Source organism: Arabidopsis lyrata (assembly GCF_000004255.2).
Source record: "Arabidopsis lyrata subsp. lyrata unplaced genomic scaffold ARALYscaffold_6, whole genome shotgun sequence".
Lineage (NCBI taxonomy): Eukaryota > Viridiplantae > Streptophyta > Magnoliopsida > Brassicales > Brassicaceae > Arabidopsis > Arabidopsis lyrata.
In genome coordinates, this window is record NW_003302550.1 from 3,931,164 (window position 1) to 3,955,639 (window position 24,476).

Sequence of the window (24,476 nt, forward strand, 5' to 3'; positions counted from 1 at the left end):
ATTCTTAAAATCACCTGTTATTCAATGAGTAACATGTGATTTTGAAATATATGACGAAAGCAACATTGATTTAATCTCAAATGTGATAGATTAGCAAAAACTATTATAAAAGATATGGGTGGAAATGATGGAAGATTAAACTTGTATGATGTGTGATGTTAAAGTCTCTCAATAATTCCAATAGCATCATGTTAGTGTGCATGTTAAAAAAGACAGAAACCGTAATTTTTCAAGACACAGAAACATTCATTTATGTTTCATAATTCATACACCAACATCATTTATAAACAAATTTTCATGGTGGTTGTGAATTTGTATACAAATGTTTCACTGTCTTGCTTCGAAGTGTGTTTGGGTTTCTTACTTTTGCAGTTGAATTAACTTGGATTTGGGGCAACAAAAATATTGATTGAAAAAAACACACACATGCTTATCGTATAGTCTTATTTGGACAGAGGTCGAAGTAGCCCAATTGACATGTCTATACTTTGCCTAAATTATATGAAAAGTTGGCCCCTACTATCGTGACGACGTGGCAGGGATGACGAAATTGTCGACTGTCAACAACATCATATGTTTAGTCTTGTTTCAGCCCAACTCCCATGTCCCTACCTGCCTTAGGTTTATTTCTCGTTATATATATGGAAACCAAATTTTAATCGCAGTGGTGTAAAAACTATGTCCCAAATGGTGAATATAAAACTTAACCTACACAAAAATAATTATTGATAGCCGACTAACTAGTGGGATAGTTGTTTGGGGTCCAAAGATTTTAGGATAAGCCGATTAGAACACCACCACAAATTGTCCATTAATTGATGTACTTTGTAACAATATGTCAACGTCATTCAAATATATGAAATCTCGGACTTATATCATGAATTCTACTTGAATTAGAAGTAAAAATACGATTTATTCTCGTTGATCATGTGTCTACATATTTTCCTTGCGTACACAACACATAACATGTGGACGACCAAAGCCTTTTCCAATTCTTTCTTTCAAGAAGTCAGAAGGTTTAAAACGTTCTGACCAAATCAGACGGACTCTCGTTCAAAACTGACACGCTTGAGCGGTTGAGCCAACATTGCACAGAGAAACTTGTCGGTGAGGTCAAAGCGTTCATAAGATAGTTTTTTCCTTGGAAAATTTCACGTCACGGTTTTTATGATTCACTTGTCGCATTAATTATACACTCTTGGGCATGTTGAGATAATGTTGCTTATACCTTAGTTATCGTGCCCTTTGAATCATAGCCACCATTTCAATTTAGATTTGTCCCATCACGTATCATTAGATTTTCTTAACAATTAAGCCTGAAGTATCCAAAAATACTCTTGCTTAAAATGGTAATTAAGTTAGATTAACGTGAAATTTGTCGCCAAGTCGTAGAGTTTATATATACTTAGCTCAATAAAGATGCATACTGTTTTAGTTTTATTGTGTTTTACATATAGAAAAGTCTTCATATACTATCAATAGTTGTACCTGAATCTTAAAAGATTGTGAAACAAAGATCGAATTTCTAGGATCCATATAGAAAGGTACAATGTACTTTGAGTACTTAGGGGACATTAGGATGGTTCATGCATGTCTCCTATCATTTACTCTTATTTGTCGACCCGCCCCATTCCCTGCCAAACCTCCCTTCTTCACCATTCACACTTTTTTTATTTTCTTTGACCATTTAAAATTTTTATTATATACATTAGTTAAAGAAAACAAAATGAGAAACACCAATCCATTAACTTTCCATATAGATGAAGTCTTTTTGTATAGATGTTGAGATTCAAACCTATTACCTAATATGTTAAGCATGAAGAATGGATGATTTGGTGCCTCAGCCTCTAAGATTCAACCCCGGATTCCTCTAACTTTCACCAATTTGTTAGGCTTTTTATTCAATATATTCTTAAGCATTATCTTCAAAGAAAACGGTAAACGACGAGCTAGAAATATGCAACATACAAATTGCATGAGACGTTTAGTTTACTGGTTTTCTAATGTAATTTGATTGTCTCTTGTTCTTATTATTGAAGATTATATATTCTCGTAAAGGCAAATTGTTTTATGTGAATTATGTGAAACGCCATTTGCTTAGTCTAACGCTTAAGTAAAAATCTAGTGTTCTACATCATGTTTCGAATTAGATTTATGTTCAAAATGTGCGATTTGTTTTTACATATTATGAATGTAACAGTTGGTTGCAATATACGTCCTATAGAATTTTGATTGAGCATTGAGCCGTTCTATTGAGTAATTTGAATGTTGAGATATATTTAGGTTATGTATTTGCAAATTAAATACTTATATTTGTACGTCGTAAACGATAAATCATATAAAATATTTTTTTTTTGGTAAGGAATCATATAAAATATTTTATAATATGATAAATGATGGTAAAATAGGAAACCGGTTCTTTTTTTTTTTTTTTAATCAAAAATAGGAAACCAGTTCAATTACTTAATGTCATTGGTACAGATAAATTGGTTGCTTTCTCTTTTTGGTTCTCGATAAAAGCTTGTGATCAACGAGTTTTAATTAACAATATCGTTACTTTTTGTAACAAAATAGCGATAAAAATGTTAAATTAACCGCTTATTAAATATATTGTAGTGATTGGATAAATATATTAATTTATTAGTGATCGATCGATAAATTTACTATTTAACAAATCGATTATACAAAATAAGAAAAACCAAGCGATATTGAATATAGATAAACATATACATCGTGTGTGTTTTTCGTGTTTGGTATACAATCGCTGATTAAATATATTGCGGCGATCAGATTAAAAAGATAATTTATTAGTTATCGATCGATAAATCTACTATTTAATAAATTGCCTATATACAACAAAAAATGTCAAAGGATATTGAATATAGATAAATATATACACACGTCTGTATTTTTCAGAGTTGGGATAGACAAAAACCTAGAACATTTATTTATTCTTTTGCTATCCTAATTTTTTTTATCAGCCCTATATCTTAAATATCTTAAGTTGTACAAAAATGTCTCCTTATCTCTTCCACTTTAAAATTACTTATTCATCAAATTTTAACTCTAGAACTACATAGTTTCTTAGCAAGAAGATATATATATATATATATATATATATATATATATATATATATATATAGTTCCTAATTATACTTTTAAAACTACTCTTATTAAAAGGCATAATTCCGTTCTACTCAAACTCAAGTAATATATGAGATAATTAATCAGGGCAAGTATCTCGTTGCACGTCACAACACTCTAAAGCCCACTCTTTTTTTTTTTTTTCGACTGAATGATTCAATATATTGATAACTTGAGGAAATCAGATTACAATCCGATCAAAAAGATGAGGATCCAAGACAATCACCTACACTGAAGAGAATACAAAAGCAACCACAACTAAGTAGTAGACATCTCTTCATTGAACAAATCATGTAACCAAAAAGGGTAGCCCGAAGCTACGTATGATTGTCGACGATCCTCTCTTGTCACACTTTGAGCAATAAGGAAGGCTCCTTTGTTAGCACTTCTCTCTTCAAACTGAATTTTCCAAAAAGGAATGTGACTGAGTGCAAATGCAAGGGACTCTGACTGAGACTTAAAAGAGGGCCATGCGTCGGGACGGAGAGCCACGTCCATAAGGTATTTATCTTCAACAGCCAGCACAAATCTTCTAATCCTTAGGCTCCTCATACTCTCCAAAGCCCACAGCCAGCATTCCAATTCAATATCTTGCTTTGACTCCATCCCGCCGAAAGATCGTCTACTATGGAGCAAAACCTCACCTCTTGAATTTCTAAGAACCCATGCGCCTCCACCAATTCTGTTATGTTTATCCCAGGACGAAGCAATGTTGCATTTAAGCCATGAGTGATCGGGAGGCTTCCAAAGTTTGCGGCCACCAGCCCCAACTCTAGCAGATTTAAACTCTTCTTCTTTCTCAACTTGTTGGGCTAAAAACCACTTCTCAGAGTCATCCAGTACCTTAGTAACAATGTCCAAAGGATGGAAAGTCCTACCTTCAAAGAGAATACTGTTCCTGTTCTTCCAAAGGATCCAAATAATCCAGGGGACAGATCTTCTCGATGCAATAGGTAGCTTTAAGTCTTTAGCCATCAGAAGAACATAATGCACATTATGGAACAAAGAATGATCCTCAAAACCATTAATCGGAGAAGGAATGTTGGAGAGAGCCCAAATCTGTCTTGCAAGAGGACAAAGAAACAACAAGTGGTTTATTGATTCTCCTTCAAAGCCACAAGAACTGCATCGAGGATCAATCCTGACTCCTCTTGTCATTAAACGCTCAGCCACAGGTAAAGCTCCACTAACAGCTTTCCATAAAAATAGTTTAATCTTAGAAGGAGCAAGGACTTCCCAGATTTTATCCTTAATGGGATTGATGGAAGGTAAAGCAGCAGCCTCTAAAAGAAGATCAACATTATGATTCTGAGAGGCTAACCAATAGCCAGAACGCACCGAGTAAGTCCCACTTCTGTTGTGTAACCACACCATAAAATCCGGAGAAGAAGTAGCTGGCTTGATTCTCCTAATAATGGACTGGTCTCTTGGGAAAAAGTGCTCCTGGAGACAGTTCTCGTCCCATCTCTTGGTAATAGGATCAATTAAGTCCTGCACCTTTAAATCACAATTCACAATGATGTTTTTCATGAAAGGAGGTCTTAAGACATCATCTTGAATCCACCTAGTTGTCCACACATTAACAGAGGCACCATCTCCTATGCCTTGTCTCAAGCCTTTAATCAATAATTCTCTCCCATGCAGGATGCTTCTCCAAGCGAAAGAAGGCCTGTCTCCCAGCCTAGCCTCCAGAACTGAGGAATCCTCATAATATCTGCTTTTTAGGAACCTAGAAAGCAGGCAGGCCGGGTCATGTAATAGTCTCCAGGACTGTTTAGCTAACAAAGCTTGATTAAACAGTTCTATGTCCTTAAATCCAAGTCCACCTTTATCTTTAGAAAGGCAGAGCTTACCCCAAGAAACCCAGTGAATCTTCTTGTGGTGTTCCAAATTGCTCCACCAAAAAGCAGACATCGCACTAGATAGGGATTCACAGGTGGATTTTGGTAGCTTAAAGCAAGACATTGCATAAACTGGCATTGCCATAGCTACAGATTTGATTAGAACTTCCTTACCACCTTGAGATAAGGTTCTTGCAAACCAACCTGAGAGCCTGTTTTTCAACCTGCCATGAATATAATCAAGCATCTCCACCTTAGACCCACTAAAACATTCAGGGAGACCCAAATAAGTGCCTGCACCACCCTCATTAAAGATACCCAACTTGGCTTGGATTAGAGCTTTGTCAAGATCTGGAATCTTAGACCCAAAAGTGATAGAGGATTTATCCAAATTGATGATCTGTCCCGTGGCTCTACCATACAAATCCAGTATCTCTTTAAAAGCTGCACATTCATCTTCAAGAGCTTTGCAAATGAAGAGGGAATCATCTGCAAAAAGGAGGTGGTGAATTGAAGGTCCTTGATGAGAAAATTGCAGTCCACTAATCAAACCATTATTCTCAGCCTTGTTGAGTAGGTGAGTGAGTCCTTCTGTACATAGAATAAACAGGAAAGGAGATAAAGGATCTCCCTGTCTCAAACCTCTCTGAGGAATCACTAAACCATGAGGCTGTCCATTGATGAGCACTGTGAAAGAGACAGTGGTGACGCACTTCATTATCCATTCCACCCAAATGTCATGAAACCCCAAAGCAGTGAGAAGATTCCTTAAGTAGCTCCATTCCACTCTGTCAAAAGCTTTAGACATATCAGTCTTTATGGCCATAAACTCTTTTGAAGAAGCTGAATGAGTCCGTAGACTGTGAACCACTTCATGGGCGATTAATATGTTATCAGATATGAGTCTCTCTTCCACAAAGGCTGACTGGTTAGGTGAAACAATCTTGGACAACAATGGCTTTAATCTTGATACCAGAATCTTTGAAATCACCTTATACATGACCGAGCATAAGCTAATGGGTCTAAGATCCTTCATAGCAGAGGCACCTACCTTCTTGGGGATAAGGCAAAGTTGGGTGAAATTCCATTCTTTTTCAAAGCAGCCCTCAGAGAAAAACCTCAAAACTTCCACAGTAAGCTGACTTCCAACAATCTCCCAATACTGTTGAAAGAAGAAACCAGTCATACCATCATAACCAGGGGCACTAGAAGCTTTGATTGAGAAAACTGCGTCTTTCACTTCCTCTTTGGTAACCTCTCTCAAAAGCGACTCATTCATATCACTAGTGATTCTGGGGATAAAATCATGAAAAATCTGCTCACAATTATCCGGATAAGAGGACGAGTAGAGGTCATGAAAATACTTGGCTGCCACATCGCCTTTGGAAGCTTCTGATTTATGCGTGTTCCCATCGTCATCCACCAGCAAGTCCAGCCCATTGCTTGATCTTTCAGATTTAACCGAAGCATGGAAGTACTTCGTGTTCTTGTCTCCAGAATGCATCCATTTCTGTCTTGTCTTTTGCTGCCAATAGCTCTCTTCTTCTCTGTGAGCAAGGACAAGATCTCTCTTTAGAACACGCATCCTGTCAAAGGAAGGGAAAACTGAAGCATGAACCACTTCAATTTCTCTCTGAATCAAATCAATCTTAACTTTAGCATTAGTCCCATTCTCTTTCTTCCAATTACTGAGAGATTTTCTACATCTTCTAAGCCTTTCAGAAATGCTTTGCCCAAAGACAGAAGTAGAAGCATTCCAAGCCTGGGAGACCGCTTCTTTTACCATCGGTTTATGAAGCATTCTTTTATCGAATCTGAAGGAGCCTCTATAAGAGTCTTGGGAAGAAACAAGCTTTACCAGAACCGGCCTGTGATCGGAACCTTTTTTATCCAAGAAAGCTTGGTTAGAAGCCGGAAAACATCTAAACCAATCTTTGTTCCCAAAGCACCTGTCCAATTTGCATTGAATCCACAAATCATTTCTTTTACCTCCCCAAGTAAAACCATTCCCGGTGCTTTTCAACTCAACCATCCCACCTACATTCAACATATCAGCAAAATCTGAAAAAGAGGCTTCACTTCTTCTTGGACCTCCTAGTTTTTCACCATTGTGAAGGATCTCGTTGAAGTCCCCAACCATAGCCCAGCAATCAGTTCTATTAATAGCCAATCTTGATAATCTTTCCCATACTTGGTTCCTTAGACTACTGTTAGGGTTCCCATAGACACAAGATAAGAAGAAACTTGAATTACCCATATTTACAAACAAATCCAAGATGTTTTTATCCGCAGACAGAATCTCTATATCTACACTTTTCTTCCAAAATAAAGCTAGACCGCCACACCTTCCAACTGGTTCCACAGTATATGCACGATCATAACCAAGCCAAACTTGAATATCAACTAACACATTCCTTATGTTCATAGTCTCCATTAGAAACAGGATCTCCGGGAAATGTTTTTTACGCATCTCCATGAGACGTTGAACTGTCAATTCTTGAGGCCGCCCCAAACCCTGACAGTTCCAGCTCATTATGCTCATTAAACATTGGACAGTCCCTCATTTGGGACCGCCAATTTGTGATTACGCTTTGCAGCTTTTTGTTCCTCTGGTTCTACCATCACACCTTTCCTTTTTTCCATAGCACCAACTTGGAGCCCTGCACTTTTGGGCACCTGATCAATACCTGCACCATATCCAGGAGCTTCTACTGCAGTTTTAGGCTTCCTTTTGCTGATGTAAGGTCTCTTTCTCCTCGATGTTTTTCTTTGCTTAGTCCCGGATGGGCTAGCTCCAGAGAAGCCAACCTCATATCCCGTAGAACTAGGCTGAGAAAAAGAGGAGGAGTAAGAATAATCGACCAGAGCCTCCCCACCATCCAGAGAACTGGGAATCAGAGAACTTCCAGCAAGATAATCCATAGAACCCAAGCCAGAGATCTTAGGAGAAGGAGCTGCAGACAAAGGATCAACTTTAGGAGAAGTGCTTGAAGATTCATATCCGAAGACTATCCCTTTTCCTTTGTCGAAATCATTAGAAACAATCGGGGCAGGCTCCAATCTCAACACAGTCTTCTGCGAAATCGGATCTTTTTCTGCTTCAGCAACAGACTTCTTCACTCTTTCTTCACGGATTAAACGTTCTTCTCCATTAGCCACCATAAGATACTGTCTCATCCCTTCTAAGACATCTGGAGCTATCCGAGGCCGTCCTAATAGAGGATGAATACCAACCTGCTCCTCTTTGAGAACACCAAAGAGGACGTCACCTTGCTTTAAAACCAGAGGAGCTTTTGATTTTTCCACTTTCCTCCCCATTTTCCTATCAATGATTTGATCTTGAATCTGTTTGAGCTGAATGGGACAAGCTTCTTGTTCATGAGTGAGTCGCTGGCACCTGTAACAACGTTTTTGGACTCTCTCATAGAAATAGCTGACAGTAGTGGATAAACCTTTTGGCAGATTGATGAGCTTTGTCCTCCTTAATGGTCTAGAGACGTCGAAATTTATCTTTACCCTGACAAATTCTTTATTTTGAGGCTTTGCAGGATCAAAAACCACCTCCGTAACTTGACCTACCAAGTCACCCAAGCAAGTAATCGCTTGCTCCGTGTAATAGTTGAGCGGAATGTTTCTTATTTGGACCCAAAGAGGGGTGAATTGCAGCGAATCCGTAGGAGGTGTTTCAGACCACCGCTCCATTAAGATCCCCCATTCGTTGAAAGTCTGAAAACCTTTCTCTAAAACCTCTGTCAAGTCATGCTCGTTATTGAAAATAAACTGAAATTTTTCCAAGGAGAGAGCCACTCCGCGCACTCGACCAACCTTTTGCCATTTCCTTGGCATGTTGAGAATGAGGTTGGACATACTTTGGCTCTGCGGGTTGAGGAGCCGACCAACTAAACTGAGAACATTCTTCTCACACGAGCTGTACTGTGGAAGATCCGGCATCTCAAAAGGAAGATCTTCCTCATCAAGAGACATGGCCATCATGGCCTTATCCATGGCTGAAGACATCGTGGAACAGCAACACCCGAAGAAAAACAAGCAATAACACCGAAACCCGCAACTGAAGATCTACTCTTTGAAACCCGCAGCTGAAGATCCAGAATCCTTAAGCCGATCGACAAAGCCAGATACTTGAGAAAATCGAAAGAGTAACACGAACCCAGACTTTAATCAGCTTCTAATCGAGAAGTTAGAGACTGAATGAAAATCGAGAGCTGATATCAGAAGAACAGAAGTAGCCGCCAAGAGAGGAGCAATCAATTTAGGTTAAAACAGAGATAAACAGGATGGAAAAGCCAAAGGGAAAGTGTATTTCCGGTTCTGAAGCTCTATTTTCGTTAGTGTGAAATACTCTAACCGAAAAAGAGAGTTCTAAGCCCAAAAGAGGGATTCTTGTTTTTCACACTATTGTTCTTTTCTATTCGATCTAAAGCCCACTCTATAACCGACTAATATTCTTTTTTCTATAAACAACATATTCATTAGTTTGTCCTTTCGTATTCCCTAAGCCGAAATATACGGACTCATTAAATTCTTTTTCGGTTTAACGAACCTCATTGAATTCTCTTCAATACTAGTATTACATCACATCGATGCAGGCAACAAAACCCAAGAGAAAAACGGTGCAAACATAATTAAATATAGCCTAATTAATTATGAAAAACAAAATAAAAATGCCGAATTCATTGTCATAACGCCCTCTTTCACACATATCTTTCATTTCATCCAACACCAAACCAATTCATGCGACTCACCACCTCCCTCCACGTGATTCTCTCCCAATTTTAACCTTACCATTTTCCGAATATACTTACTAATTTTACATCAATATACATATATAAAAAATATATAATCATTTCAAAACCGACGTCTCTCTTCCCATGCATTGCGCATTTAATTAACGCTGCCAAAAAATACATGTGGATATATATATATATATATAGATGTACATTTAGCTTCAACTTCTCCATTGTTCCTTCTCCAAGTACTTCTGTCTTTAACCCAAAAAAAAAAAGAGTACTTTCATCCTCATAATTTTTTTTTGCTTTCTCTTACAACAATATACTCTTGTTATTATTACTGGTTCGTACGTTGTTCATTGTTTGACAAGGAAAAAAAAGTACATCCACCCAAAAAAATGGAGTTGATGAATTTGGCATCAAAAGAAACAAGCTATTGGATGATCGCACTGCCTGCCGTTTTTGGATCCCAAAACCTACATGATGTTTCCATCATCGGCTATCTCTTCCTCGCCGTCGTTTCTCTCTCTATACTCACGTGGGCTCTTGCCGGAGGCGGTGGTGTCGCTTGGAAGAACGGCCGTAACCGGTTGGGTCGTGTTGCGATCCCGGGTCCTCGGGGAATACCAGTATTCGGCAGTCTTTTCACTCTCAGCCGTGGCTTGGCCCATCGGACTTTAGCCGCCATGGCTTGGAGCCGAGCCAACATTGAGATTATGGCTTTCAGCCTCGGTTCTACGCCGGTTATCGTGGCTTCTGAGCCAAACACAGCTCGCGAGATTCTGATGTCGCCTCACTTCGCGGACCGGCCGGTTAAGCAGTCTGCTAAGAGCCTCATGTTCAGCCGAGCCATAGGATTCGCCCCAAACGGGGCTTACTGGCGCACGTTAAGAAGGATCGCATCGACTCATCTATTCGCTCCTCGGCGTATCTTAGCACATGAAGCTGGACGCCACCTAGACTGCGCTGAAATGGTGAAAGCTGTGTCAGCGGAGCAAAACGGCGCTGGATCAGTCGTTTTAAGGAAACACTTGCAACTAGCCGCCTTGAACAACATCATGGGGAGTGTTTTTGGGAGAAGATACGATCCTCTGGCTCAGAAAGAGGATCTTGATGAGCTTACATCAATGGTCAGGGAAGGGTTCGAGCTTTTAGGTGCTTTTAATTGGTCCGATTATCTTCCATGGCTCGGTTATTTCTATGACTCGATTCGCTTAAACCAACGTTGCTCAGATCTCGTTCCTCGAATTAGAACCCTCGTCAAGAAAATCATCGACGAACACCGAGTTAGTAACTCTGAGAAGAAAAGAGACATTGGAGATTTCGTTGATGTCTTATTGTCTTTAGACGGTGATGAGAAGCTTCGAGAAGATGACATGATCGCCGTTTTATGGGTAAGTTCGTATGAAATTGAAATAATACTAGTCCCATTAAATTTAACGGTATATTTGTAACGGTCTAGTTGTAATGTTTTTTTTTTTTTTTGCATTTATTGGTTCTAATTTTTTTTTCTTTTTTTTAATGTCAATATAGGAGATGATTTTTCGAGGGACAGATACAACGGCATTATTAACGGAGTGGACCATGGCTGAGCTAGTACTGAACCCTAACGTGCAAACCAAGTTACGAGACGAGATCGTAACCGCTGTGAGCGACGGAGACGTGGCAGATGCTGACCTGGCAAAACTCCCGTACCTGAGCGCAGTGGTGAAGGAAACTCTAAGGCTGCATCCTCCTGGACCACTGCTTTCATGGGCTCGTCTTTCCACATCAGACGTCCAGCTCAACAATGGCATGGTAGTTCCAAAGGGAACTACGGCGATGGTCAACATGTGGGCTATAACTCACGACCAGACGGTATGGTCCGACCCGCTAAAGTTCGACCCGGAGAGGTTCACTGGGAATGCTGACGTAGATATTCGTGGTGGGGATCTAAGGCTTGCGCCGTTTGGAGCCGGTAGGAGGGTGTGTCCGGGGAAGAACATGGGGTTAGCTACTGTGACTCGGTGGGTGGCTGAGTTGGTGCGACTGTTCGAGTGGGGTCAGGATCAGACCGAGCCAGTTGATCTTGGTGAGGTCTTGAAGCTTTCTTGTGAGATGGAGCATCCGTTACGTGCTGTTGTAACGGAATTATTTTAAGTCAAAAAGGGCTAAGTAGGGTTTTGACCTTTGTCAACGTTTTCTTTTTCTTATATTTCTATTTTAACGCTTTTTTTTTGGTCGAGAGGTATGAATTGCAGATTGCTTGCCGTTTTAGTATTTTATCGAGAGAGAGAGTGTGCTTTTTTTTTTCAATTATTATTAGTTGATATAGTGATTCGGTTTGATATATGTAGTATCGATCAATGTACCATTATATTTAGTGGGTCTAAAATGAATGGAGTAATGACTAAGAGGAAATTTTGGTCTTTTGTTCTTGCTATGATTTTGTCTACGTACTTTGATTTACATATTTCTAGAAATATCGTAATATTTGCACTTGTTTTCTTGCGAAAATGAGATATTTTCGAACCAATATAGAAACAAATCGGGTGGAAGTGGGACGTGGACAAAACAGTGAGATGGTTATTCTATAATTATAAATTGGACGATCTAAATTCAATTTGGTGCATCTGCTCGGTAATTTCTATCCAAAGATATGTTGTCATTTTGTAATAATTGAGTAGAATGAGGCAATAAAAATAATATCATGAACTCATTGATGTATATATAAAATTAGTGTATATTTTTTTGAAATTTGTGTTGTCATGCCATATATATCTTTACAACAATTTTGTTTCTCAAACCCGTTGTTATGGCTAAATTATCATCTTTTCAACCTTTATTTAAAACCATTGAACACAGCACATAGAACAAGAGCAGTGGCATCACACTCTAATTCAGGGATGGCACTACACACACACACTATTTTGGAGTGTTTGTTCTGTCGGTAGAAAAATCATTTGGAAGTCAAAATCAGTGAACTGATTTAACTCTGTCATGCTAAGACAAAATCTGTTAACTTTGCAGTCTTTGCTGGACAAAAATAAATAGGCTCTTAGTAAGCTATGATGATGGCGAAGGATTCCAAAGACGGTGACGTTGCGTAGTTTTCTCTAATGAATAGATATTTTACATGGCATAATATTTTGGTAATAGATTTGTTGTCAAGTAGAATTCAGAAATCCACAAAAACATAGCTTAATAACACAAATTCACAATATGAAATTTTAATATATTTTTTTTTGTGAAAGTTTAAATACGTTAACTTATTTCAAAATTTTAATCTCTCTTGAATTTTTTTTTTTTAAAAAAAAAATACATACAGATATTATATATATCTTGATTTGACAATATTGTATTCTGAATACAAATCTAGTTTTTAGATTTTTATGGTATAAGAATCAACTGATCATGTGGTGTCTAGAGAAGACTTTTACATTTGGAAGTTCAACAAGTCTGGAGATTTTTCGGTAAAATCTGCTTATTGGCTGTTTTCTCAGGATTTGGAGTCTGAGGTTTCTCTCCGGGCTGCTGCTCTTCCATCTACTAATGACCTGAAAAGTTTGATCTGGAAAATCCCTACTGATCCAAAAATCCAGATTTTCCTATGGAAAGTTGTCTCGGGTTGTTAACCTGTTGCAAAGGCTTTTAATGGTAGAGGCATGAGTATGGACCCTATTTGTCAAGTTTGTGGAGAGAATGAAGAATGCAGTAACCACACTCTGTTCTCTTGCACTTTTGCAAGACAAGTATGGGCACTTTCTGATTTCCCTAGTCCTCTTTTTGGGTTTGATCATGGGGCTGTTTTCTCTAATATCCACCATATGTTGGTGAATAGAAATAACAAAGACTGGCCTGAGGATATTAGAAAGAGTTTCCCTTGGATTTTATGGAGGTTGTGGTTAAATAGGAACTCGTTGGTGTTTGAAGGTAAAGTGTGGTCTGCTCTGGATTTGGTGATGAAAATCAGAGAAGATGTATTTGAGTGGACTGAAGCTCAAATTGTTGAGCCGGAGAAAGAGATTTTGGTGAATGATGAAGTCATTTCTCATGTTATTCCGGCTGGGGAGAGGGATAAGAGGAAGTGGATTCCTCCTGCTCCTGATTAGCTAAAGTGCAATGTGGGTTCTTCTTGGTCTAAGTCTACTAAGCTTGCTGGGGCAGCATTGGTTGTAAGAGATAGTGAGGGGCTGGTTCTAATACATGGAAGAAGATCTTTTACTAATGTTAAGGACAATTTTGAGGCAGCCTTTTTGTCTCTTCTTTGGGGAGTGGAATGTATGAAAAGCCACAGATTTTTCAGATTTTTGTTTGCAATTCAGAACCCAACTCTTGTCGAGGTTGTAAACAGACCAAAGGCTTGGCCCTCTTTTTGGTTTCAGTCTCAGGAGATCCGTCGACTCGTGGAGTCTGGTTTGGAGTGGAGTTTGGTTGTGGAAGCCAAATCTGCGAACAGAGGAGCTTCTCTCATTGCACAGAGTGTCACCAATGATCTAAGGCTGCATATTTACGTTGCAGTAGGTTATCCCTCTTGGCTTTTTGGGGTTTTTGTAGATGAGAGATCCTTTTCCTCTGTTAGATTTTCAGGTGCTGATTGCTGGTTAGCTTTTTGGTAAAGCTCATTCTTTTGTTTAGACCTTTCTTTCTTTGAAAGGGTCTTAGTGTAGCTTTTAGTGGTTCGGTTGTATCACTTGCAGGTTGGGAGTGGTTCTTTTTGTTTAACCAGTTGTATTCTTGTCCTTTTATATAAAATCAGATGTTCAAAAAAAAAAAGAATCAACTGATCCAAATGAATGTGAAACGAGCTAAAAAAAAAAGTTTAGACCTAAACAACTGTATCTAAACTATTTCAACCGTCAGTGTCATATTTTTATCTTGTTAGTTACATGATTAAATTAAAGTAAATATGATTATTGCTTAAAAGTATAAGTGGTAAACTTGTCCATAAGCTAAAGAAAAGGCACACCAGTTAACAAAAAATTACGACATCCTAATCAAATCTGAACAATCTGTTTTGAAGTACTCTATACTAGTTATCCCTCGGAAAATCATAACGAACATGGCCAGATATATTAATTCACATGATGTCTACAAGTCCTCGGGAGATAAAGTTATAAGGTTAAGAAAAAAAAAGAAAAAAGAGTGAGAGAAAACAGAGAAGTAAAGTGGAGGTGGAGAAGTCATAGGTTTCGTCGCAGAGAGTCTGATCATATAAATTAAAAACACCGAAACCTGTGCATGGAGTCGTATCTCTGAAACTTGGCTCGTGTCTTTGTCTCTTCACTATTCATTTTCAGACACTGACTTCTCACTGCTTTTAATTTAGTGGCTGGGGGTAGCCGACAATCATTCAGGTGACATTGACCCATCCCTCTTATTTAATTATCCTTTTCCTTTATGTGTATATTTCTATGTCGAATGGCTTTATAAATATTTAATACACAACTAAGACAGCAAGTTGATATGGCCGAGTTGGTCTAAGGCGCCAGATTAAGGTTCTGGTCCGAAAGGGCGTGGGTTCAAATCCCACTGTCAACATTACATTTTTAGTTTTTTTTTTCGGGCATAACGATAAGTTCGGCCCCGATTTAATTGACTATTAGGCCCAATAATCCTAAAGTCTGCACATGTCCACGAGAAATCAAACAAACCAATTTCAAGAAAATCTTGCAGCCTATCCATCAAGAAACCAATGATGTTTTCTTTTTGTACGAGTTTTTTTTTGGGCAAATTTTTTTTATAATCTCACCGGATCGGGATCAGTCCAGTAGACCAAAAATGGATCTTGTTTCTGATCGGATATATGATTTTCTTTTTAATCATCAAGCCGAGTTGTACGTGTTTTTTAGTCATTTCGGCCAACATGATTATTATGTGTGATCTCTTTTTTGCGCTAGGATTTTTTTTTTTTGCAGAAAGACCCTTTGTTGTTACTTAGTGCGTGAACATTGTTCACTTTTTGGAAGGCTTATCCCCAAAGATTGAATTATTATTAATAAAAGCCATCACACTTGCTTTGCTTGTGCTGAGTTCAACATAGCAATCTATGTATGTTGATGAATTGAAAACTCAAGAAAGTCACCAATAATGCATTGAAAAAGTTTTAGAAATCTGAGAATAGTGAAGAAATGTTCAAAAGCTTACGAAAATAGTAAAATGGACCGACCGACAACTAATACCGAGTTTTAGAGGTGGGAATGGAATATTTCTTGTGAAAATGTTATAAAAAGGACATTCGAAGACATTCGAGACAAAAGTATCATCTCACTACTCAAATATAGATTTGATATACGACAATTAGAGTGTGAGATCTCAATGGAGGAAGAGAGACGAAATGAAGAAGAAAGTTCTCATATTTGTATCCCTTTTCAATTCTTGAACGAAGCTCTCAAGACCTTCCTAAAGTGTATTGGTCTCCATCTCTCCCCTTCTCCTTCGATTTCCTCGGCATCTTCGGTAATCATTTGTTAGAAACCCATCGAGAAAGAAAGTTAAATATATAGAAGATCTATATTATGCATTTGATATCAATTACATTCACATGTATATTAATAAGCATGTCTTTCATATGTTCGGTTTCGATATTCAGATATTTCATGTTTAGACTTTTTTGTAAAAAATATTTTAAAACTAACTTTACATATCTTCTAATAAAAGAATATCAAAGCAAAACGGATTTGATTTCAAGGTTTTTTCAAAAAGAATCTCTTCGTAAGTTGGGTTGGTTTCATATTGATTTGGCCAAACTGGACGTTAATTCCCACTTGGGAAATAATTAATAAGATGAGCTTTAATTTTAACTACAACTACAAGTTTACAAACGCAGGAGGAGGCTACACACGACGTTGTGTCAGCAAGGGGTGGCATGATAGTCAAATCGAAGAAAACGCTACCTAGCTCCGGAAAGCCAGGCCGCCGCAACTAAGGAATTGATTGGTTTTCTAGCAGTCAGGGCCGCCGCAGAGGGCAAGCCACCGAAGCCACCGATTAGGGCCTCAAAATTTGAGGGCCTTTTTACCTAAAAATTTGTTAAGTTTTCTTATATACAATAATTTTTGTAGGGCCTTTAAAAAATATTGTTGGCTTTTAGAGACAACTACAACATTTTTTTTAATGGTAAAAATCTAATTTTAAAAAAATTTTTTTTATGGCTTTAATTTTGCTTAAGGCACCCAAATTTACCGGGCCGGCACTGCTAGCAGTCGCCAGTATACGATATGGTTGGAGATTATTGTGGTTACGCGTACTTGACGTTAGTCATTTCATGATAGCATCTCATATTGTTCTAAATAAGAAGTTTTTTTTTTCAATTGTTTGCGGTAACGAAAATTTTTTTTTGGTAAAAGGGTTTTTTTTTTTGCCGTCTACATTTATTATTAATTGCAAATTATGAGAACTATTACATAGACGATTCTACAACTGACAATTTCTGCCGACCCTTAGTAGATCCACGACAGACTACACTTCCTTCTTCATGATCTTGATGAATACCTTCAATGATCCACGACCTAGCGACACTTCCTTCACTGCGTAGAATCCTGGCGCACGGCTATAATTGTACATCGCTGGAGATCTCCTGCACACTTGCCTCCATTAATCTGCAAATTTGTTAATAAATCGCAATATCTGGGATTCGAACCCCAGACTTCTTAGTGTAGAAGCATTAATCAACCCTTGGTCAACCAATGGGCAAGGGGCTTCCACGGTAAAAGGGTTTATACAAGAATAAAATTTTATAAATATATCTTAAATATGAAAATATTTTTTAACATGTTCTCTTTCAACAAGATCTAATCATCTTCTATCAAAAAATTTCATATAAATAGTAATCTATACTTGATACGTCCAATAATTAAATTAATGTCTAACTGTTACGGTAACTATTTAATTTTACACCTGTTTTTAACTGCTATATCAATCGTATAAATTGTTAATAAACCGTTTAGTAACGTTTATATACAGTTATTCACAACGTAAAACTCTTGCATATAAACCAGCCGAACTCTAAATATGTATATGCAGTGATTAACAGCTGGTTTTAGTGTGTTGACATCATTATTAGAGTATTGTATATGTTAGCTTAGCTCGTGGGTCATATATTAATCAATCATAATTACTTGGCGTTTAGAACGCATTATTCCTCTTAGCGAGACATTTCTGTCGTATCTAATTGTCATATGCTACGTACTATATATAAACATACACATCCCTAATTATTGTGTAATAATATACATTCATACACATGTGTTTGCCTATATATCTACATGCTTCTAAATATCCGTTCCTGTACAAATGATGACTCAGAAAACTGCAAAATCGTTTGATGATTATTGATTCGACCAAAAACTGAAATCAAATTATGACAATCTAACGTTATTATATCTCTTTTTTTTTTTTTATCAGTATATGGATTGTTTTCACGTATTAAGTTCGGTTTATATTATTATGATCACCACATACGTACGAGTATCTATATATCTAGCATTCAATTTCATTACCCTTTTTTACACGAGTAAAAAACAAATCACAAACGGGAAACATGCAATATAGGAATAGTAGATGATGCGAATGCGACCGATGAGCTGTTACAATCAGATTAGTATATTTAATTATCATAAATATTTTATCACAACTTAATGTAATTGCTGTAAGTTGACTAAGAAGAAATGATGAGTGATTTGAACTCTATTATATATGATGACCCAATTCTCTTGTAGTTAAAAGAAAGAAGAAAAGAAATGGAGGGAGAAGGAAGAAGAGAAGATGGAGATAATTGCTCTTATCTCTGCATCCCTTTTAACTTCATCCGCGATATCTTCCGATCGTTCTTCTGGAGTCTACCAACTCCTCCTGATAATTCTCCGGTGAGTAATATCTATATGTAATCAACAATTCCTATATGTTAATATGTATTAATACAAATTAAACTATATTTATGAAAAGTTTATGATCACGTCTACCAGCAATTGTACGTACGTAGTAATATTAGTTTTTTGTTTTGTTAATAAAAACTATTAGTCAACTCATTAACTTTATTATACTTGAATTGTCTCATTTTCCTTTTGACGTGAAATTTAATTCACAATCCTATATCATATTAAAATGATGATCAAATTGTTTAATAGTATTAGTTATTATTTGGAAAGCATATTCTGATATCTGATTGTAAGTTTGGAGTTTCTCTGAATTTTAATCGTAGACTTTAAATTTCCGTATTTACAATTTTACATACTTGTGGAATTTTGAATAATCCTTTGCTAAATGATCATGTTCTTCTTCGTGATTACTCGGATGGATACGAATACAATATTAATATATAGTAGTTGGTTCATATATGTAAAAAGAATATGGTAAATGGTTTCTTGCGCTCATTCATATAAAATCAATCATTTAAAAAATCAAATACACGTTTCGACTCCGTGGACTAACTTATGAAACTTGATCAGGAAACTAAGTCTAAACGACACGAATGTTTATTTTGTTACGGAATTATTGTCACATCTTTCTTTTCAATATGAAATTTCTAATGAAAATATGTATATATAATAATTTGTGGTGAAGATATCACAAGAAGAAGAGGAAGAGACAGATGTTGTGAATGTGACTTCAAGGAGTGTGGTGTCGGGGAACGTTGCAGCGCGAAGGAGTAAGCAGCAAACGAGTTCCGGGAAGCGTGGAGGTACCAACAAGGCACCTTCCTAGACTCCTAGTTTTAGCTTCCACAAGTCTTCATTTCAATAAAAAGTCAACTTCAACATCAAGTAATTAATAATATAAATATGTTCGGAAAAAATCCTTTACATTTCTTCTCAAACTTAATGTATATTGTTATAAGGATGTTTTCTTTTGTGTGAATTATGTGATTCTTGACTGTTCGTAAGTTCTTTAAGTCATTCATTTCATATTCTTGTGCCCAATCTTATGGCAGTTTAAGATTGTGAATTCTGAACTACATATCTTGGCGAAGGTGAATAAAAAGTTTCACAAATGGGCACAAGAATATGAAAAACACAATGATTTACTGATCAATAGTTACATATCAGTAAAACAACTTTTATTATTTAAACAATCAATAATAAAAGTTGGTTTACTGATATGTAACTATTGTAGAGTGGGTCATTCGTACGCAAACCAAAATATTCCCTTTATCTGTTCCAAAATGAAACTAAACGCCAAGGGTTTTGTGGGTTTGAACAGTTGGCCACTGATCTCTGCATCTGAAATTCAAACTCCACATTTTCCATTGTATATTCATGATTGTTTTTCTTTTGTCAAAGTTGTATATGAATTTATGATAAAAACAATTTAGCCAAAAAATGAAACTAAACACTCTACAAAGCAGCAAAAAGATATCTTTGAGATAATAATTAATTTAAAAAAAAAAAAGATTTTATCCGCTACCTTTAAATTTTTATGTCTTGATTTCTATAGTAGTTTTTTTGATATTTCCCAAAAAAACGAAAGAATGTCTTTTATACTAAAATAAATTGAAACAAAAAAACTTACAGTTTAATATTATTTCAAATTAATTTAAAATATTTGATTGAATAAATTGATAAAACTTCTCACAGCTAGTTTATATATAGACGAAAGATTAAATAACAGAAAATTAAGACTTTCATCGATCATCGGCCTTCAAAAACCAATTGATCTGGTCAACCTTATTGTAAGTAGAGCACAGAGCACATGTGTATATAATGTTGGAAAACATAAATAAATAATATTTTATACTGAAACATGCAATAACACGAAAAGACGCGCCAAATGAGCTGTTATAAATTTATAATTAGATTAATATATGTAACTACCATTTTATACAGTAATACTTGGTGAATGAGCCTATATATATTTTAAACCCAAGTCACACACTCACTCTCTCTCGCTTTCTAGCTCTCACGAAGCAGATCTTGAGGAGAAGATGGAGAGAGAAGGAGTTTCTTATTATCTATGGATCCCTTTTAGGTTCATTCACCAAACTTTCCGATCTCTTTTACTCAAGCTTCTCGGTTTGCGATCTCCTTCTGATCATAGTTTCCCGGTATGTAATTTCTGTGATAAACGAGATTTCATTTGATTAGATCTCCTTATCTTTGAACATGACATTTTTTTTTTGGTAGGAATCTTTGAACATGACATAATTCCTAGTACAAATATTTCCTCAAAATGATGAGTTTTTTACGCATCCAATTTATACCTAATTTCGTTTTCCTAGAACAGATATTGGATAGAGCAAATTTTCTTTTTCCGGTAGAGATTGTAACTCTTGACTATTGACGGAAAATTAGTTGTCAGGATTTTGAATGTGTTTTTTTTTTTGTTTTTTTGTTAACTATGAGTTGAACGATTTTATGGGTTTTAATTCAAAATCAATTACTAAGTAATAAGTGGAAATAGTAGATTAGTCCATATTTCTTACATATTAATTCTAAGCTCTATACTTCATATATGATTGCTAACACGCATTCTAAATATGATGGATTCTTTTTAGCCATTCATATCGACATAGCCTAATATATAATTAATTTTGGGTTAGTTTGTTAAGAACAATTTCGGATCGGATCTGGTTAACGTGGGTGGATTCATATCTTATATCTTAAAATTAAAACAAGACTCTAGTGATCTACATGAATTTTTGGTGGTCTAGAGAAAAAGAAAAACTTTTTATGTGAAACATAGTAAAATTTAACTTTAATTAGATGCTGCCACCTCATAGAGAAGTAGTAGATCATCTTCAATTCTTGTGCTGACACATTATCACCCCATTTAACTTTTTCATTTTTATTTATTTGTATGTTCTTTCTTAAAGATTGATAAAATTGTCTTTTTAATACGAACTTCAAATTTCTCGCAACAGAAAGAAGAGGAGGAGAAAGTTGAGGCTGTGGAAGTGTCGTCGAGGGGTCTTCCGGCGAAAAAGAATGTACTGAAGAAGTCGAGAGAAAGTTCCGGCAAGCCGGGAGGCACCAACAAGAAGCCGTTTTAGTAGTTTACAAAAAAAAAAAAAAAAAAAAGAAGCCGTTTTAGTTTTTCACTTCACCTAAATAATATTTGACGGAGAAATTCTAATTACAATTTAATATTTGTATCGTATAATTCTTGAAGATTTACGACTCCTATATTTTTCTTAAGACATAATAACAAAATACAAACGTGAATCTTAAAAATCTGACCAAAAAAAAAAAACGTGAATCTTAAAAAAATACGTCAGTTTGCTCTCTTCTGGGTTCATGCGTCTTTAGAAAAATAACAGATCAGTTTGCTCTCTTACCTAATGTATAACAAAATAAATAAATACCTTATCGTAAACAAATAGCAAATTAAATAAATTAATTGGGATAAAAAAAAAAAAAAAAACTATTTGCATGTACATTCTACATTCATGTGGTGTCTCGTTCTCCGTACATTCTACATATATATCCAAAAGAAGTTGAATGATGAGGTGGGACTTAACAGTGTTACTGTTACATAAACAAGGAAATCTATTTATTACCTTTCGCTATGTACACCTACTTTCGAATATAAACCATTAATTGAAAAATATAAATGGTTGAGATTTTAATGTTACGGAATGTAAAAATTAGAGTTTAGAGATTTACATGATTTTAAGAAAAAAAAATAATGTATAAATCGATTAGGGAAAACTTAAATGTCTTGATGCCTATCTTAGTCGAACAAAAAAGTTGAAATTTAGGACATAACTTATGGAATTGTTGGTTTTCTATAGCCTCAGCTTTTAACAAAGAAAGAGACGGCCACTCTAAAAGATGTGCAATTTTTTTAAAAAGTTGGTTCTAATTCACCGCTTTATAATCGCAGTTTAAGAAGTATGATTGAACTTTTGGTAGCAAATAAAATTTGAGGAGATTATAAGATAGAGAAGATGCAGCAAGAGAGAGATAACAAAAGAGATTGTTGCAAGCTCGTGCCTCAAACTGTCAAGGCTTTTTTCAAGTGTCTGAGATTCAGACGTTCATCTTCTTCTTCAGACATGGTGAAAGCTAAAGCAAGAAATGTAAAAACTGATCATTCTCTCTTTCCTCTGTAAATTCAAGGATTGTGTATACTTTCTTTCAGCTAAGCTACTGTTTCTTTTTTGGTGGTGCAGGAGGAGAAAGAAGAAGCTTCATCTATCGAAACTTCAACGAGGAGTCTCAACGTAATGAGGAAAGGGATACGGAAACAACCGGTTAGCTCGGGAAAACGAGGTGGAGTTAACGACTACAACATGTAACTAGAATCTTGATGTAGAATTGGATGATCTTGTTTAGTAGTCACTCTAAAAGAAACTTGCTTTGCGCCTCATGAATCATCACGATATCAATACCATAATTTCATATCAATCAAATTACACTCTTAAGCTAGAAAGACTCAAGCTAGACTCGGACTCTAAAAAAAGGGTAAGAGAAAAGTGGGATCTGATTGATCACCTTCTATGCTTCTACTGCTTAGCTCGCTTTGCAAGATAACTTGTTGCCGTTTGGGAGAAACGAGTGATTGTGGACAACAATTGCCATAACGAACGTCCTTTAACTATCCCTTCCTTTAAGCTCCTCGCTTTTCTAGCCACCATTGGTTCTGTTTCCTCTGTCTTGGTTCGATGCATCACCTCCTGCATTGAAGCTACTGATGAGGTAAAAATGGAGTTAACCGTGAAAGTCTACAGTTTGAAAAAGAGAGTTCAGAAGTGATAGCTGAACCTGGATTCATGTTTGTTAACCGCCTTAGTCTATCTTCAGCTACGCGAATAGCCCGTGTTGAGCTTTTAACACCTTGAGTGATACCTTGGCTACACAAATACTGAAAGAGTTACAAAAGAGATGTGAAGAATAGGTAATAATCATGGTGGGATGTGAGACAAACCCTAAATCACTGAGCTCCATAGTTAAGTCACTGATCTCCATTCCCGATAAACGAACAGCAGCCATTGTATCTGGTAGCTCTTCTCTGGTTACATCCAGAAGCTTTTCAAGAGACTCAGCTGCTTTCTTGAAAGCCTTTATCAACATTCCAAAGTAAACAAATGTATATACAACTCAAATCAACCTTCAAAATTTATCAAAATCTGTAAAAGCAAAATGTTGGAGAACGAACCAGAAGAGTAGGAATTGCAGCAAAGAAGAGCCACGATGCTGAAATTGCTGTCTGCAACAGAACCCATGATGATGATTGTTACAAATTGACATAAAGTCCAGATCTTTATTGAGCAATTGGAATCAAAACCTAAACCCAAGAGTCAAATCAAGCAAGTATGGGGGATGATGTTGAGGCTTACTACGCAAGCGACGACATTGAGCAAGACGAAGTGCTTCTGTGTGAATGTCCATTGAGAGAGTTGAAGAGGAGGCTGCCCCACGGACGACGTGAATTGGGAAGAGATCGATGGCTCCTGCGGATTCGAGTACAATGGAGAGGGAGAAGAAGACGCGATTGACTCTGAACCCTTTGCGTATCGTGAAATCGGAAAAGCTAGCCGGAGAGTGTCCCGTCGGCGAAAGGAGAGATTTTTATCGATGAATCCGTAATGGAGAATCGGATTCCAAAAGATTAGACGTTTGGGTGATTGTAAATTCGAGGGTGAGAACAACATTGTGAATGGTTTTAGCTCTAGTCGTCAGAAGCCATTGTTAAGCTCCGAGTCGACGATAACAATGAAAGTCATCACTTTCTCAGCTTGCAATAAAAATAAAAACAAATTGCAAGATAAGTCCTCTATTTATGCTTTAAATAATAAAATAAGGTCATTACTATTATTTAAACCAAT

General features: G+C 36.6%; 6 protein-coding genes and 1 non-coding gene across 9 annotated transcripts; 6 read left to right on the top strand and 1 right to left on the bottom strand.

The window, feature by feature from the left end:
* Nucleotides 1-9,505: 9,505 nt before the first annotated feature.
* Nucleotides 9,506-12,142, top strand: LOC9307465 (cytochrome P450 78A7). Its single transcript, XM_002871349.2, has 2 exons — nucleotides 9,506-11,127; nucleotides 11,267-12,142. The coding sequence occupies exons 1-2, from the start codon at nucleotides 10,132-10,134 to the stop codon at nucleotides 11,870-11,872; spliced, it is 1,602 nt and encodes a 533-aa protein (XP_002871395.1). The 5' UTR covers nucleotides 9,506-10,131; the 3' UTR covers nucleotides 11,873-12,142.
* Nucleotides 12,143-14,931: 2,789 nt separating this feature from the next.
* On the top strand, nucleotides 14,932-16,804 carry LOC110227179 (elicitor peptide 1). Its single transcript, XM_021020584.1, has 2 exons — nucleotides 14,932-16,171; nucleotides 16,542-16,804. Exons 1-2 carry the CDS (start codon nucleotides 16,031-16,033, stop codon nucleotides 16,638-16,640), a joined length of 240 nt encoding a protein of 79 aa, XP_020876243.1. The 5' UTR covers nucleotides 14,932-16,030; the 3' UTR covers nucleotides 16,641-16,804.
* TRNAL-AAG lies at nucleotides 15,173-15,253 on the top strand. The gene has a single exon. It is a non-coding gene; the product is annotated as a tRNA-Leu (tRNA).
* Nucleotides 16,805-18,149: 1,345 nt separating the features above from the next.
* Nucleotides 18,150-20,072, top strand: LOC9307466 (elicitor peptide 7). The gene is made up of 2 exons (XM_021023217.1): nucleotides 18,150-18,579; nucleotides 19,277-20,072. Exons 1-2 carry the CDS (start codon nucleotides 18,454-18,456, stop codon nucleotides 19,415-19,417), a joined length of 267 nt encoding a protein of 88 aa, XP_020878876.1. The 5' UTR covers nucleotides 18,150-18,453; the 3' UTR covers nucleotides 19,418-20,072.
* A 486-nt stretch (nucleotides 20,073-20,558) lies between these two features.
* On the top strand, nucleotides 20,559-21,833 carry LOC9307467 (elicitor peptide 4). The gene is made up of 2 exons (XM_002871351.2): nucleotides 20,559-20,753; nucleotides 21,570-21,833. Exons 1-2 carry the CDS (start codon nucleotides 20,634-20,636, stop codon nucleotides 21,696-21,698), a joined length of 249 nt encoding a protein of 82 aa, XP_002871397.1. The 5' UTR covers nucleotides 20,559-20,633; the 3' UTR covers nucleotides 21,699-21,833.
* A 624-nt stretch (nucleotides 21,834-22,457) lies between these two features.
* LOC9307468 (elicitor peptide 5) lies at nucleotides 22,458-23,021 on the top strand. The gene is made up of 2 exons (XM_002871352.2): nucleotides 22,458-22,727; nucleotides 22,821-23,021. The coding sequence occupies exons 1-2, from the start codon at nucleotides 22,596-22,598 to the stop codon at nucleotides 22,944-22,946; spliced, it is 258 nt and encodes an 85-aa protein (XP_002871398.1). The 5' UTR covers nucleotides 22,458-22,595; the 3' UTR covers nucleotides 22,947-23,021.
* LOC9307469 lies at nucleotides 23,007-24,383 on the bottom strand. 3 transcript variants are annotated; one of them, XM_021023414.1, is made up of 5 exons: nucleotides 23,988-24,383; nucleotides 23,807-23,857; nucleotides 23,576-23,709; nucleotides 23,413-23,501; nucleotides 23,007-23,335 (listed from the first exon to the last, which is right to left on the bottom strand). In XM_021023414.1, the coding sequence occupies exons 1-5, from the start codon at nucleotides 24,300-24,302 to the stop codon at nucleotides 23,154-23,156; spliced, it is 771 nt and encodes a 256-aa protein (XP_020879073.1). In that variant the 5' UTR covers nucleotides 24,303-24,383; the 3' UTR covers nucleotides 23,007-23,153. The 3 variants fall into 3 exon arrangements, with proteins under 3 accessions (XP_020879073.1, XP_002873433.1, XP_020879074.1); XM_002873387.2 differs by having other exon boundaries at nucleotides 23,007-23,338; XM_021023415.1 differs by having other exon boundaries at nucleotides 23,018-23,324; nucleotides 23,988-24,380.
* Between the last annotated feature and the right edge of the window lie 93 nt (nucleotides 24,384-24,476).